Source organism: Mus pahari, chromosome 4 (genome assembly GCF_900095145.1).
Source record: "Mus pahari chromosome 4, PAHARI_EIJ_v1.1, whole genome shotgun sequence".
NCBI classification, from domain to species: domain Eukaryota; kingdom Metazoa; phylum Chordata; class Mammalia; order Rodentia; family Muridae; genus Mus; species Mus pahari.
This window is the reverse complement of record NC_034593.1, coordinates 146,406,120-146,421,183: the sequence shown is the minus strand read 5'-3', so window position 1 is coordinate 146,421,183 and position 15,064 is coordinate 146,406,120. Positions and strand designations below refer to the sequence as shown.

General features: G+C 36.9%; 1 protein-coding gene and 1 pseudogene across 2 annotated transcripts in view; both read right to left on the bottom strand.

Moving 5' to 3' along the window:
- Positions 1–15,064, bottom strand: part of Wls (Wnt ligand secretion mediator) — a 100,961-nt gene that overhangs the window by 53,174 nt on the left and 32,723 nt on the right. For both annotated transcript variants that reach the window (XM_021195346.2, XM_021195349.2), the window contains one exon: positions 12,972–13,244. In XM_021195346.2, the coding sequence (XP_021051005.1) occupies positions 12,972–13,244 (273 nt within the window). The remainder of the gene's footprint in view (positions 1–12,971; positions 13,245–15,064) is intronic.
- LOC110320143 lies at positions 1,721–11,701 on the bottom strand (annotated as a pseudogene).

Genomic DNA, 15,064 nt, shown 5'->3' with positions numbered 1-15,064 from the left:
TCCTGAGCAAGGGAAGGAAATGCTGTGTTATTGTTTTAGATCAACCTCAACTCCCTTATGCAGAGGGTAGTAAGAAAAAGAGGAGGTATTTCCTATAGGTGGAACTAATTTGTTTCTAGTATATACTGATTCTTCTTCATTGGTCTTATTACTCAACCCTCCTTCCTTAAGTTCTTCTAAATGACAGTAAGGCACAATTTCTGATAATGAATTGAAGAGATCTCAAAAACATATTTTCTTATTAAGGTTGTATATTGTTTGAAAAGAAAGGAAACAATGATTCTTTCAAACTTACACTCTTTTAGTTCTTATTGCATATTTAAACATATTTATACATACAGAGACCAAACAGAATAATTCATTTATAATCTCAAAATGAAGAAAATGAGGCCTGTTATTGGTGGGAAGGGCATACAATCTAAGTCTAATTTTGCCAGGTTCCAAAGCATAAGCTATTTCTTTCTTTCTTTCTTTCTTTCTTTCTTTCTTTCTTTTTTTTTTTTTCGGAGACAGGGTTTCTCTGTATAGCCCTGCCTGTCCTGGAACTCACTTTGTAAACCAGGCTCACCTCGAACTCAGAAATCTGCCTGCCTCTGCCTCCCGAGTGCTGGGATTAAAGGCATGTACCACCATGCCCGGCCAAGCTATTTCTTATTATGTCACTGAGTAGCACATTAGGAAAATTAGAAAACCTGTTCATTGCACTAGGAAAGCCTCTATCCACAGTTCAACTCCAGTTAAGTCACTTTACATATGGTATTTTTTCAATAAATTTTGACTTTGGATCATATGATTACTGAAGTACTTTCTTGTTCTAGTATTTCATGAAGACAGAAATCTAAAACACTATCAGCTTTCTAACTTCCTTCTATACTTAAGGAACTGGGACAAAACCAAATAACTGTAAAGCCATTCCAATTCTCAGGGCACTTACAATTGGAAAGGAATGATAAGGGATAAAAACTGGAATCTGGTTAATATGAGTAACAGTTAATAAATTCCAAATACCAGAGTTTCAGATACTTGAAAACAAACAACAAACAAACAAAAACATTGTCAAGATCATAAAAGGAAAAACATAGATTTTATACACTCCTCATACTGTATTTGTGCAACTGGCAACAGACAGAGAGGAGCTCCTAAAAGAACTTTTATGCCACTGATTAGAAGAGATCTCATCTGCTCCACGGATAGGACTTGGAAGGGAAAACAGACCAGAACATGTTTGTCTTTCCAGCTCACCTATTCTTAATCCCCTTGGGTGGAGTTACAGATGAGAGCAGGCAGCCAGGGATAAAATAATATGGCTAGAGGTTCCTGACCCTCAGACTCTTAACGACAGAGGAACCTGAGAGGCAGCATTTAATTGTGGAAAAAACAGCCTGTCTCTCCTCTTATCTTTATCTTCTGTGACTAAAACCCACAATTACTGGTATCCTTTGGAATCCAAGTCACTCAGCCAGGCTATGTCTGTAGTTAAAAAGCAAAGGGAGTAGGATTTCCTTGCCTCTGAAGCCAGCCCAGTGTGAACCTAGCCTAGCTCAGCTTGGTGACTTCTCCCATTAGAAACTTCACAGGTAGCTTCCTGTTAGGAGTGCCACCAAGTGAGAGATCCAGACAGAAAAGAAGAAATGCACTCTCCAGCTACTATCTAATTAAAGGACAATCTAGTCTCTAATTTTGAATCTACATTTCAGTTCCACATTATATATGTAATTTTCAAGTTTTTCCATAATGACTTAACTCCTAATTTCTTAGTCAAATAGGTCATATTGGTAACATAGTGAAGGGTCATGCCATCTTTCAGGAGTTTATCTTTTACCTCCAATTTTTAAAAAAATGTTTACTATTCTTGGAGAATTCTGGTGCTTGAAGTGATTCAAGTCAAAGCTGACAGCTACATTTCTCCTTGTAGGTCATCATTATGTTCTTCATTTCAGCAATCACTTTTCCTGGAATCAGACTCTTGGGGTAAGTTCGTGTATAGTTCATGTTGGTCTGGCAGCAGTAGAGGTGATGCAGCTTGGCCAGACATTCCTCTGTGAAGTCAGTCATCCAGCAATAGGCCTAGATGAGAACTGCAGGTCTGAAGTACTTACTTGTCTCTGTTCCACCAGTAGTTGGGGCAGCTAGTGCTGCAGCAGGCATACTGGATGTATTCATACAATGCATTCAGCTTCTTCTGGTCCTCAGTGGACTGCAGATACTGTTGCTTTGCAGTCCTGGGACTATTTTCTTCTCCTGTCCTTGTCCTTCCTTGCTCTCTCCCCTCTCCCTCCTCCTCATCTTCTGATAAGGCTCAATGGATTTGTCAATCCTGCACTGCATGCCATAGTGTTGCCTCCATTGATGTTTATGGCAGAAGAGCCACAGATCCCTTCTCTACATGACCTTCAGAAGGTCAGTATAGAATCAATTTCATTCTATAATTTTGATTATAGCATTCAACACCATAGGTCCATACTTATTCAGATCAACCTCATAAGTTTGCATTTGAATTTTATTTCATCCTATATTACATAATGTATTTTGATTATAACCCCAAAGCCTCCTATATCCACCTTGCACCTTCAAATCTACAACCACTCAGTTTTGAGTTTTCACCCCCCTCCCATACCTTGAGTTCAGCTTATGTTGACCAACTACTTTTGTGATAGGGCCTGCCTCATAATATGGTCTACCTACCTAATCACATCATTAAAGAGAGATGACTTCTTCCTCCCTCGCCCCTCCCTCCCTCCTCCCTCCTCCCTCCTCCTTCCTCCCTTCCTCCTTCTGCCCCAAACCCATATCAGCACTGATCAAATGTCAATAGCTTTTCAATTAGTCATGGAATTTTGTGCATGAGTTTGCATAATTCTTATGCATGTTCAAAATAGCTATGAGTCCATATGTGCAATTGTTGCATTCAGAAAACACTGTTTCCTTGAAGCCATCCCCCACCTCTGGCTTTTACAATTTTTCTGCCCCATCTTCCATAAAGTTCCCTGATCCTTGATGGGAAATGTATGGTATGTACACCTCTTTTTGGACTGAACACTTCATAGTCTTTTATTCACTCCATGTTGGCCTACTAGGGGTCTCTGAATTAATTGTTACCTACTTTAAAAAGAAGTTTCTCTGAAGAGAGTTTGGAGATGTAAGGTTCTATAGGAATAGCAATATGTTATTAGGAATCATTATAGCACTTCATGGTAGAAAAATATGGGTCAGTTCTGATTTCTTCACCTGCAAGTCAGGTGACTTTGGGGGAAAATCACTTTAATTCCATAACTTTAGTTTGGAGACTATTAAACCTTGTTCTGTGGTAATAGCTTCACAGAGAAGAGCAGAGGTTTAACCTTGAACATCAAGCATTGAACATATATAAGAGATGCCTAAGAAATTTTTTCCCCTCAACTTCAATTCCTTTGAGTTTTTGCTTTCATCCAACAATATTCTGAATGTTAATCCATATCCTGTTCTTCTTGTCTTCTGGTCCTAGAAGTTGTCTCTCATATACAGCTTCTCCCACTTGAATTACTACTATTTCAAAACACGGGAATGTGCATGTTACTATGTCTACAGTCAAGTACAATCAATGTGTACTTTTGATACATTCTCCTAAGACTGCTGAAAATTTCCCATGCTTCACAGTTTATGGTGTTCTCCAAAAATTTAGCTGATGACCAACACAGAGTTTGGTACTCAAGGTATACACATACTGAGGTTCCTGTCTAGGGTTTTATAAACCTCTGACTACCCTGTATAAATTTTAGGGCTGGAGTTGAAATGCAAATACCAAGTATGTGAATAAGCATAAGCATGCTTACTTCCCAAGATTAAAGCCCTTAACTTAGGTTAGTAATCAGTGTTCTAAGATGCAAGAAAGGTCTGTAGCCAGCACACACACTTGGCTGTTGGAGTGTTTCTTGACTTCCAAATTCTTCCCAGAGATCAAATGTCTCTCAGTTCAAGTTTAAGAAAAATACCAAAAATTTCTGGTTTTGTTTTTGTTTTGTTTTCAAGACAGGACCTCACAATATAGCTCTGGCTGTAGTGGAACTCACTATCTAGATCAAGCTGGCCTTGGACTAACAGAGATCCATCTGTCATCCTCATTAGTGCTAATCGCTTATGTTATTGATCTTAGCCATTCTGACAGGTTTAAGATGGAATCTCAAAGTATTTCTGATTTTCATTTCCCTGGTGACTAAGGATGGTGACCATTACTTTAAGTGTTTCTCAGCCATTTAAGTTTCCTCTGTTTAGATCTGTACCCCAAATTTTAAATGGGATTATTTGGGTTCTAGATACCTAGTTCCTTGATTTCTTTACATATTTGAGATATCAGTCCTCTATCAGATGTAGAACTGCTTAAAAAAAAAAACCCCATTCTATAGGCAGCTGCTCTGTCCAATATACAGTATCCTTTGCCTTACAGAAGCCTTTTCAGTTTTATAAGGTCCCATTTATTAAATCAACTTAGTGCCTATGCTAATGGTATTCTGATTAGAAAGTCAATTATTTGAATAAAAAATAAAATCATTCCTTTAAAGAATTATTAAAACTCAACTCCAAATAGCTAAAAGACTGCAACATAAACCTAGACACACAGAATTGATAGAAGAAAAAGTGGAGAAGAGCCTTGAACTCATTGGCATGGACAAAGACTAGTGAGGATATGGAATAATGGGAACACTCATTTATTGCTGGTGGAAGTGCAAGCTGGTATATCCACTATGAAAATCAGTGTGGCATGTCCTCAGAAAAATGGAACTCTATCTACCTCAAGGGTCCAGCTATCCCATTCTTGGACATATACACAAAAATGCTTTACCCTACCAAAAAGACACTTGTTCAATCATGTCCATTGCTGCTGTCGTCACAAAAGCTAAATACTGGAAGCAACCTAAATTTACTTCAACAGCAGAATGGATAAAGAAAATATGGTACATTTACACAATGGACTACTATTATGCTGTTAAAAATAATGACATCATGAAATTTTCAGACAAATGAATTTGTCATTGAAGGGAAATTTCCTAAAATATATGAAGGAAATCCTAATGAAGTAGCCAAATAATGAGAGATGAGTCCCAACTGGCCATCTGTTGTCACCAAACAAAGCTTCCAGTATCGTGACTGGGTTATAATCAATTCAGTTGTTGGCCAAAGGAGTCCCATAGAAATACCCAAACAACCCAGGCTGTTCCCAAGATAATAGGATGTTCTCTACAAACTGACATCAAGGCAACATTGCTCAAGACAACACCCATACAACTCATTAAATATGGAAAAAGAGAGCTGATACCTACATAGAATATTCATCTGTATGTTCCAGTGTCTTTTGTATGGGAAGGTACTCTGAAGGTTTCCAAAAGAGAAATGTATATACTACCCCAGCTGCAAAATCATTGATCTACAATGCTGTCTTGCCTCCAAAATATGCTAGGGCAGTGGTAGCACAAAGCTTGTAGGAATAACCAACCAATATCTGATTTGACTTAATCCCCACCCTATGAGAAGACACCCATATTCAACACTGCTTGAGTGACTAAGAACCAGAGACTAGATAGCTCAGAGAACTAGGGTAAAATCAAATACTATTAGTCTTTTTTTTTTTTTAAAGTTGTGATAAATTGACTCCTAATGATATTCTGCTATATTCATAGATCAGTGTCATGCTCAGCTGTCATCAAAGACGCTTCCTTCTGCAGCATACCAGAACAAATACAGAGACCCACAGCCAGAAATTACACACACACACAGTGAGAGAGAGTAAGAGAATGAAAGAATGAAAGAGAGAGAGGAACAGTCAGTTATAAGTAAGATATTGCCATCAAATCCCTCACCTCAGAGCTAAGAGGATACTTTGGAAGGAGAGACAGAAAGTTTAAGGATCAATCCATACTGCTGGTGTACATTAAGGAGATTCTGCTCTGACCCAGGTAGCTGCATGTACAGTGGTCAGGTATCACTGAATTAAAAGTTTCTTTATCTGGTAAATTAAACTAAATTGATTGGATTAAGCAGTGACCTGAAAACTAAAGTCACAAATCCTTAGGACAAAAATGCCTATAAGCAAATATAACCTAACTAACATCTGCATTGAATATGAAGTGGCTATACTTTGAATTTTACTCACAGAGTAGTAGCTCAAAGTCTACAAGATGGTTGCTATTAAATAATTATAATTATAAATAATACAATTACTTGATATATACTTATATATATAATATAATATCATAAATTACTCATAGATGATACCAACCTATATAATATAAAACTGATCACCATGGCAATGGGTAAATTGAAAGAAGTATGAGAGACTAGATATACCAAAGTATAAACACTGCAATTGAATATTTCTTAACCAAAATACTCCAAACCAAAATTATTTTCTTTCATTTGTATTTTTCAATATTTTAATAGGAGACAAATATAACACAAAAGTCATGTTATATATATATATATATATATATATACATATATATATGTATATATATATATGCATATCCTAAAATTTTACATAGTTATCCTACATTTTGTCTATAATTTGTCTCATGAGGTTACATGAGAAATTCTCTACTTATAGCATCATGTTAGCATTCAAGAAAGTTTTAGATTTTATAATATTTAGAATCTTGAACTTTATGAATGATGCTTATCATGTAATTTAAAAAACTTGAAATGTGCCTACTGATTCGACTCACATAAAACAAAGCTAATCTTCCACAAGTATAAACATAATGGCTAATTTCAAAGGAAGTCTTGTTTGTACAAATGTGCTTGACAATTCCCACAATGGAAAGAAAATAAAAAAAATATTCTTCTATCATGAGTCTCACCAACATAGCTGCCTAAATGAGATCTGAACAATGAGAGCATCAATGAACACACTACCATAGAAAAGGGAAAGTTCATGGTGTCTCAATGCTAGAAAAAGAACTATTGACAACTAGGAATGCTGAGACTAGGAGAAATGATCTTCCCCAGGGATGAGCCCTTCAACTGGTTATCCAGTGATTAGCCTGGGATATGTACATACAGGTACCATTATACAGGCTGAGTAGATTGTATTCATGTATTTACTTAACAATCTTTTATAAATTCAGTAGAATAAAATTTAGAAATGTATTATCAACTTCCAAAACTTCACACAAACTTATCAGCTGCTGTGGCTTACTTTATTAGATAAACTGATCATAGGTCAGGAATTTTACAAAACACAAAAGGCAGAATATCAAAATGATCCATTTTTTCTACAACCTGATGAAAAGATCCATGCTCTAAAATCCTCTCTATGTATTACACCAAACAATAGCTGCTATGGCAACAAGCTGTTATTCCTAGCAATTCATCACCTTTTCAATTCAATTGTAAATGTCTCAGACATAAATTTATTCATGCAAGCAATAATTCTAGCTACAACTAGAATTAGTGTCGCTAGTTATTGAAATGCTACTTGAATAACAAATGTGTTGTTTTGGAGTGGAAAAGGGCAAGCACCTCCATCAACTGTTTGCTGTCCCTTTTTGTAGCAGGAGAATGATCTGATCCAAGAAACATTTTCATTCACAGCTCCCTACACACAAAGCTACAGTTTAACAAATGTAAACACTATCACAATCAGGGAACTGATCTACCCAGGAGCTATAGAAAATAATTCGGTTGTGCTAGATTGTTAAAATGGACATTACTCTGCCAATAATGGAATTCAGGGAGAATTCACTGCGTTTACAAAGGAAAAGAGAAAATATCTGTGCAGCTCTAGGGCCATGTGACAACTGACATGTCTTGAAGAATTAGTAGGTTTTTACCAAGAAGCCTTTTATCTATGGAAGAAAGAAAGAACGGTAAAAGAAGAGGAGATGGGACTTGAGGTGTGGCTCAATGGTAGACCATGTGTTCAGTATGCTTGAGGCCCTAGGGGTCTATTCCCAGCATGAAGAAAAGAAGAAGGAAGAAGACAAGGAGGGGTGGGGAGGAGGAGGAAGAGGATTAGGAGAAGGAGGAGAACTATGGAAACTTTAACATGAGCAAAGATGTAAAGAGAAGCAATCTCTGGATATATTTACAGAATATGAGAATGAGAATAATAATGCACGCATGTCAACAACAAGAAGGCTGCAAAAAACAGCTTTGAAACAGAAGGGAGAGAACTCTGAATTGTCAAGCCTTATTTGTTGGTTATTAAAGATGTTTCACACAAGCAATTGATTAAGATTAAATAATAAAATTCATTTGTAAAAATTTAAGTCCACTAGACAAGATGTAGGAGAAATAACAGAAAATTAGCTGAGTTTCAGGAAAAAGGTATTTCTTTTCTTTTTTCTTTTTAAATGGCTACTAAATCCTAAGAATATTACCCAAACTTATTCTTCAAAATGACTTGGTTAATTAGATATTTTTATTCAAAGTTTGCACATAAAAAGTGGCTCAGAGGAATTCCTCTCCTGGGCATATACCCAGAAGATGTTCCAACTTGTAATAAGGACACATGCTCCACTATGTTCATAGCACCCTTATTTATAATAGCCAGAAGCTGGAAAGAACCCAGATGTCCTTCAACAGAGGAATGGATACAGAAAATGTACATTTACATAATGGAGTACTACTCAGCAATTAAAAACAATGAATTCATGAAATTCTTAGGCAAATGGATGCATCTGGAGGATACCATCCTGAGTGAGGTAACCCAATCACAAAAGAACACACATGATATGCACTCACTGATAAACCGATATTAGCCCAGAAACTTAGAATATCCAAGATACAATTTGCAAAAGACATGAAACTCAAGAAGAAGGAAGACCAAAGTGTGGATACTTCACTCCTTCTTAGAATGGGGAACAAAATACCCATGGAAGGAGTTACAGAGACAAAGTTCAGAGCTGAGACAGAAGGAAGGACCATCCAGAGACCACCCAGGGATCCATCCCATATACAACTACCAAACCCAGACACTATTGCATATGCCAGAAAGATTTTGCTGACAGGACCTTGATATAGCTGTCTCTTGTGAGGCATGCCAGTGCCTGGCAAATACAGAAGTGGATGCTCACAGTCATCTATTGGATGGAACACAGGGNCCCNAATGAAGGAGCTAGAGAAAGTACCCAAGGAGCTAAAGGGGTCTGCAACCCTATAGGAGTAACAACAATGTGAATTACCCCCCCCCCCCCGAGCTGTGTCTCTAGTTGCATATGTAGCAGAGGATGGCCTAGTTTGCCATCAATGGGAGGAGAGGCCCTTGGTCTTACAAAGATCATATGCTCCAATACAGGGGAGATCATATGCCCCAATACAGGGGAATGCCAGGGCCAGGAGGCGGGAGTGGGTGATTGGAGAGCAGGGTAGGGGGAGGGTATAGGGGGCTTAGCATTTGAAATGTAAATGAAGAAAATATCTAATAAAAACATGAAAAAAAGTGGCTCAGAAAGGTTCTAAAATTTTTTCAACATTGTAGAAGTTTTAAGAAATGGTGCTAGAATGATTCTTCAGGTAAAAGTGCTTGCTGCATATGGTGGTGTGCAAATGAGAATTGCCAACATAGAGTTAATGGAACTGTTCGGAAAGATGTGTCTTTGACTATAAAGTCTAGCTTTGTTTGAGTAGGTGTAGCTTTGTCAGAGGAGGCATATTCCTAAGAATGGGCTTTGAGGGTTCAAAAGCCCATTCCAGGCCCAATGTCTTTCTACTATTGCCTGCAGATCAGAATGAATATGAACTTTCAGCTACTGCCCCAATACCATCTTTGTCTGTATCCCATCATGATGATTATGGACTAACCTTCTAAAACTATAAGCAAACCCTCCAGTAAATGTTTTTTGAGACAGGATTTCTCTGTGTAACTTCCTATCAGGCTCCAGTTCACTCTGTAGACCAGGCTGGCCTTGAACTCAGATTTTCCTGCCTTTGTCTCCCAGGTGCTGAGATTAAAGGCTTATGCCACTACAGCTAACTTAAATGCTTTTTTTTAAAAAAAGAGTTGCCTTAGCCATGGTGTCTCTTCACAGCAATAGAACAGTAACTAAAACACTGCATAAACCTTATAATGTGAGTTCTAAACCCAGAACACATAGTGGAAGGGGAGATCTATCTCTTGAAAATTGTTTTCATATCTCTTCATAAGCACCTTTGTATGCATGTACCCACAAGTTTGCATATGTACATATGTACATACATGCACACAAGTAATTAAATTTTTGAAAAGAAATAATAAATTTGGGGATTTAAATATATCTTAGGGGTACTCTTAAGCATTCTCATAAACATTCTATTATACTACCTTCTCATCTAGACGTAAATATGAACTCAGGGGATAATAAAATGTATCAATAGGTAAAGATGCCTGCCACTCAGCCCAATGAGCAGAGTTAGAGCCCTGGGAACCATATCATAGAAGAAGAGAACCAAATTCCATAAACTGTCCTGACATCCATAGGTACACTGTGACTTATGTGATACACACACAAAATAAAACAATTTAAATAGAAACATGTTTCAAATGCAATCTTGGCTACTCTGGAAAGTACACTCACAGGTTGACATAAGGTGGTCTTCAGTGATACTACTTCCTAGCAGGCTCCTGAATTTGGGCTGAACTTACAGGTTTGCATCTAGCCAATAGAAGGTATCAGAAGTGGTAGTATACCAGAAGTTGGAGTGGCTTCTGGCTCACGTTCCTCATGTGACTCTTGAATGACTATCCATAAGAAAGCTAACTGTAGCATTGTAAGGTAACCTGAGATATCCACTTGAGTGGCAAGAACTAGCCAACCATACCAGTGAGCCTAGAAGTAGACACCATCCCTCAGTGCAACTTCAAAATCTTCAGACTTGACTTGAAGCCTTGAAAGGACTGAAATAGTGACTCCCTGGTTAAGTTGGGCTTCGCTTCCTGAGACAAAGCAATGGAGAAATAAGAAATGATTGATTTAAGTTGATAAATTTTGGATGATTTATTATCCAGCCTAGATACTGCCATTAGGCAGCAATTATTTAAGTTATTACAGAAAAAAATCTTTTCCTTTTTCTAGGTAAGACTTAGAGCTAGGAGGTAGGACATTAGAGATATTAAGAGACATTAAATTACTTCTGAAATGCCTCAAGCAGACAGCTGAAGTAACAGAACATTGTATCCTTGATCTCTCTGTCCAAACATTGCTAAATCAAGGCATCTACCCACCTCATACTCCTGTTGCCCTTCTTTGTTTTTAATTATCTTTTCCTAAATGTATTGGAATTCTAGGAGTACTGTAACCCAAAATTTTAAGGTGGAAAAATGGTTTAACTCATCTCCTACCAAACTCTCTATCCCAAAGCTCATATGTCACATTGTATATTCTACTTCTTAAACACACAGTCATTCTCATTTGTAGCTTTAGATCTGCTTTGTAGACACCCTCTCCTCTATCCCCTTACAGGAATCAAGTCTTATGCAAACTTACATTCTTGGTATTCAGTACTTAACATAGGGCTATGACTTAATAAAATTTGAATTAATTAGTTAATGTATTGTTCAACCAATGAATGACTGAGGAAGTTAACAGTGAAGAGACTAGTTAGGTACATTGGAAACTCCTCTGGATGTTATAAGTAAGAGTTAAGGTTAGTGCTAGTCTCTAGAATGTTTTGCTTACTTCAATACTTACCTCCAACTTTTTACCAGGCCTTTTTCTCTTTGATACTCATCTAAAGTTTCTGTCACTCTCATCTACAAAACTCACATTCACAGTTTGTCTGCTCAGTCTAAGAAAAGCTTTCCTTGGTGCTGTCATAGCCTCCTATGCATACCTTGGTCACAACATCCAATGCTACATCATACTATCAAACTGTCATAGTGAGTTACATATTTGTCTTTTCTACCTAATTAAAAATCCCTTAAGGAAAGCTGGGCGTGGTGGTGCTCTGGAAGCAGAGGCAAGCAGATTTCTGAGTTTGAGGTCAGCCTGGTCTACAAAGCGAGTTCCAGAACACCCAGGGCTACACAGAGAAACCCTGTCTCGAAAAACAAACAAACAAACAAGCAAACAAACAAAATTCCTTAAGGGAAGTTTTTTTGTGTATATTTGCACATGCAGCTAAAGTACAGCATTTATTTTACAGGCACTCAAAATTGAAGTCAAGGGTAAGAGACTGAGTACATGAGGAAATGAAAATGTTGCCTCCTAGAAAAAATAATCTTAGACTAATCTATTTGCTCATTTAAAATAAAATGTCAAGATCCAGGATGCTCTAATTCTTATACAGAGTATAATTAATATAATTAATTATCAGATTTATTATTAAAATAGAATTTTAAGCTTAAAAAGGTGCTTTAGTACATTTTCAGGCACCAGACAAAGCTGTCTTCAATATACTTACTTCTTTTCCTCATATTCCTGGTCCTGTTTCAGAAAAGCAAAACAACAAAAACCAAACCAAACAAACAAACAAATCCTTCAATCAGAAATTCCTTATACAATCTCTAGATGCAACCAAATAAGTTTGAAAATTAAATAAATTAAATTAAATACAAAATGTTTTAGTGAGATCATAGATAACTCCTGGGCTAGCAGCCCCATTCGAATAAGTATCTTTTTCTAAGGTCATAGTCTCACTCCATAGAAGTAGTGAAATCCAATTAAACACAAAGGGCCTTCCTCTACTGAGGTTAGCTCCTTTTTAGTACTGGAAGGGGGAGATGTTTAGTAGCTACGGCACCTTTTAGGTTTGGACTGAAACCTTTGCAGTATTGGGTCTGACTATGGGCAACCTCACCACATATGTGTGGTGTGTGTGTGTGTGTGTGTGTGTGTGTGTGTGTGATTTTTTAATGATATTTGCCTCAAGGGATTTGGAAATATTAAATGGGTTGATTCAGATGAAGGGCTCAGAAAGTGCACAGGAAGCAGGAAACAACTAATAACTATCAGAGTTAGCATCATCAATAACAGTCCTAGGAAGAAAATTCCAGAGTTGACCATAGCAGTTGGGGTACTTACTGATTTGGTTGTTCAGTTTGAAAGCAATGTCTAGCTGCAGGATAAACAGCATAAACTGGAACCATGGGCTCATCTCCATAGAAGGGAGCGGAATGTGTACAGAAAACACAATGTCATTTGCTTCAATTTCCCTTGGAATTGCTTCCTCGATGTCACGGATCTTGTCACACTTGTTCGATCCCCAAGGCACCAGCCATCTTGTTTTATGGTGGCTCTTACGGACATCCACACATTTTATTGCCGTGTAGGGTACTGCTGTGGTGGGTGCTGGAGCTGAAAAGAGAGTGTTTCCTTGTTTTAGAAAAGATTCTACTGAAGTGGCTACTTCTAGCTGATGCTCTTTTCAGTTCTGCCTTCCTTTCCGTTGTACACTGCCATCTACAGCTGGGGAGCAATCACTCTAAAATCCTTCAGATCTAAGTGAGGACCCTCCTGTCACCTCCAGAGAGCCACAAAAGTATCTCCACAAGCCTCCCATTGTATTTCCAGTTAATTACACTATACACTTGTAAGCAATCTAGTTCAGTTACCGTATCCACTCAAATCTTTGTCACAAAATTCCAGTGTGTTCCAAGAGCTGGGAGACTGAGTGAGGGGCACTGTAGAGAATAGTCTCTGAATTCAGATACTGCATCTGAGACCTGGTTGCAGCTTAAGTTAGTTGCATCTGTGCTAGCTTCAGGACTCTTATTTAAGAAACAAGTTGGCTAACTTCCAAGGTTTCTCTTAGCTCTATCATTCATAACCACTGCTAAAAGGACCTATGCTGACTTCAAAATCCTACTTAGTTCAGTGTCTGTTTGAAGATTGATATTCAAATATTAATACTTCTAAAACAAATTAAACTATTACCCATGCTCATCAAGATAGAAATGCACATTTGAAAAATACATTGAAGCAACATTTTATTTAAAATGATTGAGTACAATAATAAAATTGCAAAGTATAATTTCAAGTTTATACATTTACCTAAAATACCCCTAGAGAAAAGAAACTACTTGTTAAAAAGCATTAAACATTTTTTTACTTCATATGCAATATTATATTAATATCTATAGTAATGGTATATGTTGTGCTAATACTATAGTACCTATATTAGTAGTAAATTTGTTTTCAGAAAGATGAACCAATAACAAGTAAAAATGCTGAGAACTTCTGTATTGAAGGAGTATAACTGCAAGCCCTTGGCTGTTGGGTGTTGACTCCACAGGCACAATATCTCTGTGGATTCATGCTATGGATGTTCTTTTTTTTTTTTTTTTTTCAAAACTCAAAACCATACAAACATAAAGATTTTGCGAACCTAATTTATCTAAAGCCATCTGTCTAGCTTATTATTAGAAATGATTCAATCAAACATTGCTTATTTTGGTGAGCTAAACAGTTCCCTGATGCTAGAAAGACCAAATGACACATTTAATTGGATCCATTTTAATGTGGTTAGAAACTAACAGTGAGGCACAAGTCATAAATTCCATTTTAAATAACATTAATCAAACTATTTGTTGCAGAAAATGCTTACATTTAAAAAAATCTATTCTTCCAAAAACAAACCTAATCTTTTTTATTATTTTACTTGCTTGAAAAAACAAGTCTTTTACTCATTATGCAAAAATGAAAATAACAAGCTGAGTTCCTCAGCTAAATTCCAAAACCACATTCCACATAGAACAACAGAGCACTGCTTCATTCTCAGTGTCTTGCGTAGGAGAGGGAGACTGTATAGCAGCCAACCTTTTTTGAATATTTTTATTAACCCAGTATGTCATCCATAAAACAAAATTATCAAGAATACTCATATTTTTCAAGAGACCTTGGCAATAACAAAGAAGTTTCAAAAGCATACCTTTTCTAGACTATGAGAATGAGAAATATTTTTATTCATTAGAATAAGATAGCCTCAAAACCATTTAAAACTTTAAAATTGCACATAATTCAAAATTTCAGCTTTTCTATTAGGATCCAAAAGGAAAACAATGTTTATGGTATTTGAGAAAGTAAATGGCACATTGATATCCAAGCACAGACACTTAAAGTTACTTTGGCAATATGTTTCCAACTCGGGATGACATCTTACCTGCTGCTAAGATTGA